The following is a 2751-nucleotide window of genomic DNA, read 5'->3' as shown; positions in this document are numbered from 1 at the left end:
TTGAAAAGTTTAGCTGTTTGTATAAAAAATCATTTTTAGCATTTTCGCCAGATGGGTTGGAAAAAAAATTATATTTTTGAGATGGGTTTTTCAATTCTTGAAATGGGTTTTTGGCGATGAGGTTTTGATGATTTGATATTATTTTTTGAAATTTTTTGATTTTGGCGATGAGGTTTGATGATTTGATTTGATGATAAACTGGGGATTACTGACAGCTTTAGCAGAGTGCTGGTATAGTGAGCATAACATGTTTCATTTGCCGACGAGAGAGATTACGGTGACACCCGAGGATGTCTACCGAATTTTGTGCATCCCTGTGATGGGCAATCTAGTATATTATGATCTCAGCGAGTGGGGCGAGATAGATGCACTTTGTCGAGTGTTTGACGATGATGAGATAGGTGGATATGATATTGCATGGTAGGAGATGCTAGAGCTAGGATATGCCACATTACCGACTGTGCTTGCTGGATTTATTGGAGGCTTCCTTTGTCCTGATCACAGGTCAAATGGATTATCTGTTGGATGGGGTCATCTTCTTGAGCAGATGATGACATAGGGGACCCGATTTGCATGGGGGTCATGCATGTTAGCGCATTTGTATCATGACCTGCACCGAGTTGTGTATCAAGGATCAACTGCATTATCAACAGGGGTGACTATGCTTTAGATATGGGCCTGGGAGCATTTGCCTATCACATGATCATTAGCTGACAAAGAGAGACCTATAGGTAGGCCTTATGCTCATGGGTATCCTGGTATCATTGTCCAGCGAAAGCTGGGCAATTTGGAGTACTAGTGATGGATCTTGGATGATCTAGATACTGTGATATGGAGGCCATATAGGGATTGCGAGATTTGGCGTGAGAATGCATTGGAGATACCGTATGTATTCATGACATGATATCTGATTGGATTGACACCCTATGTCATCGAGTGATTCCTTTGTACGAGGGTGTTGAGACAGTATGGTAGGATACATGGGATACCACATGGTATAGCTCATTATGCTCGCCAGAGATTGGATGTGGCTAATTGGGGGCCTTTTATTTCATATGATCAAGCTTGTGCTGAGTATAGATCATTGGGGCCACTTGATTGGGATTATCTTCCAGGTGTGATGGATAGCGGGATGACACATGAGTACGTCGTGCATTGTATTGTACACAGGTTTTTGAGGCTGACACATCCGGATGAGCCAGAGCCAGTCTTACATGAGGATGATGAGAGGCTATGATGCAGAGCTCCTAGATGATGAAGGGATGGTGGGGGGGGAGGAGGTGGAGGCAGAGATGATATTGGAGATGGAGATGGATATGGAGGAGATGCAGGAGACCATGGTGCTGGAGATGATGATGGAGGAGATGATGATGGGGGGGATGGGGGATATAATGATGGGGGAGATGGGGAAGATGATGATGGGGGAGATGGTCGAGTAGTGGCAGTGGCAACGACAACGACAGGCACACCCGGAGCTAGCAATTCTAGATCTGCTAGAGATGTATATACAAATTGGATGGCCCGAGTGGTCAGACACAGGAGATCAGGGGCATTAGGTTCCAGAGCAGGAGGTTCCCCTGGTTGAGTAGGTACCTATGACAGTATCACGGGTTGAGTAGCCATAGGCAGAGGCACCTCGAAGGATCCTCATTAGGATGTCGTCTCATCAGCAACAAGCTCAGATTACAGACTAACAGGCTCAGGTTCAACAACTAGAGAGTTGAATAGTAGAGAGGGACTCTCAGATGGCTTCTCTCCTAGTCGAGAGAGACGCAACTAGGGATAGGTGTCGGTAGGCTGAGGCATAGGTACAATTGTTAGGAGAGTCTATTTCAGGGAGGACTGCCCTGAAGATGATGCACCAGAGGATCTGAGAGGCTGAGTATTATAGGACCTTATACTTTACTGATGTTCCTCTTGATCGGAGGGCTCCAGGATTTTCACAGCTGAGCAGGAGATCAGGACAGAGCCAGACTGAGAGTCGAGGAGTGACAGGGCCACTTCAGAGAGTTCCCCCATGTGGGGACTCAGGTACAGGGGTACGAGCTGGTGTTACTCTACCTGCTGCATCAGGACAAAGTTCCACTCCACCTCCTAGTGGTCACACTGATATGGGACATTGATCCATTTATGTACATACCTTTTTGGGATGAGATATTGATGATTCCTACGATGTATATTTGTGATGTATCTCATATATTTTGTGATATCATTGTACTTTGGACATTGATCTTGTTTTGATGATATGCTATGCAGTCGATCCTATTTGCTCTACATGACCTATGAGATGATGGATGCATTCTATTTGATATATGATTATGCTATGCAGTTACTTTCATGATGTATGATTGATGTATTCTTTAATTTCTATATGCTTATGAATTCTAGATGATGGATATATGATGATGTTGTATTTACATGATGTATGCAAATGCATATATGTATGGGGATATTTATAATTGCTATGTGACGCATGTGCAATGCAATGCTTTCTATGTTTATGGTATTTTTATGATTTTCTCATGCATGTTAATATGAGATGGATGTAATGCAATTCAATGATGCTACTTTATATGATTTGAGATTAGATGAATGCCATGAAATGATCTAACTAAATGAATGAATGATTTGATTCTTTATATGAATGATGCCTTGGTATGCAATGGTTACATGAGATGAACTAACTTATCATGCAAGATGAATGAATTGATTATTTTTTGTTATTGTCCAATGTACTCAATCATGTAATAA

General features: G+C 42.5%; 1 protein-coding gene across 1 annotated transcript; it reads left to right on the top strand.

The window, feature by feature from the left end:
* The first annotated feature begins 319 nt into the window (after positions 1-319).
* On the top strand, positions 320-2123 carry LOC131856290 (glycine-rich cell wall structural protein 2-like). The gene is made up of 3 exons (XM_059207859.1): positions 320-420; positions 1261-1580; positions 1936-2123. The coding sequence occupies exons 1-3, from the start codon at positions 320-322 to the stop codon at positions 2121-2123; spliced, it is 609 nt and encodes a 202-aa protein (XP_059063842.1).
* Positions 2124-2751: the final 628 nt, after the last annotated feature.

Source organism: Cryptomeria japonica, chromosome 1, assembly GCF_030272615.1.
Source record: "Cryptomeria japonica chromosome 1, Sugi_1.0, whole genome shotgun sequence".
Taxonomy (NCBI): Eukaryota; Viridiplantae; Streptophyta; class Pinopsida; order Cupressales; family Cupressaceae; genus Cryptomeria; species Cryptomeria japonica.
The sequence above is the reverse complement of the archived record's forward strand: the minus strand, read 5'-3'. Positions and strand labels throughout refer to the sequence as shown.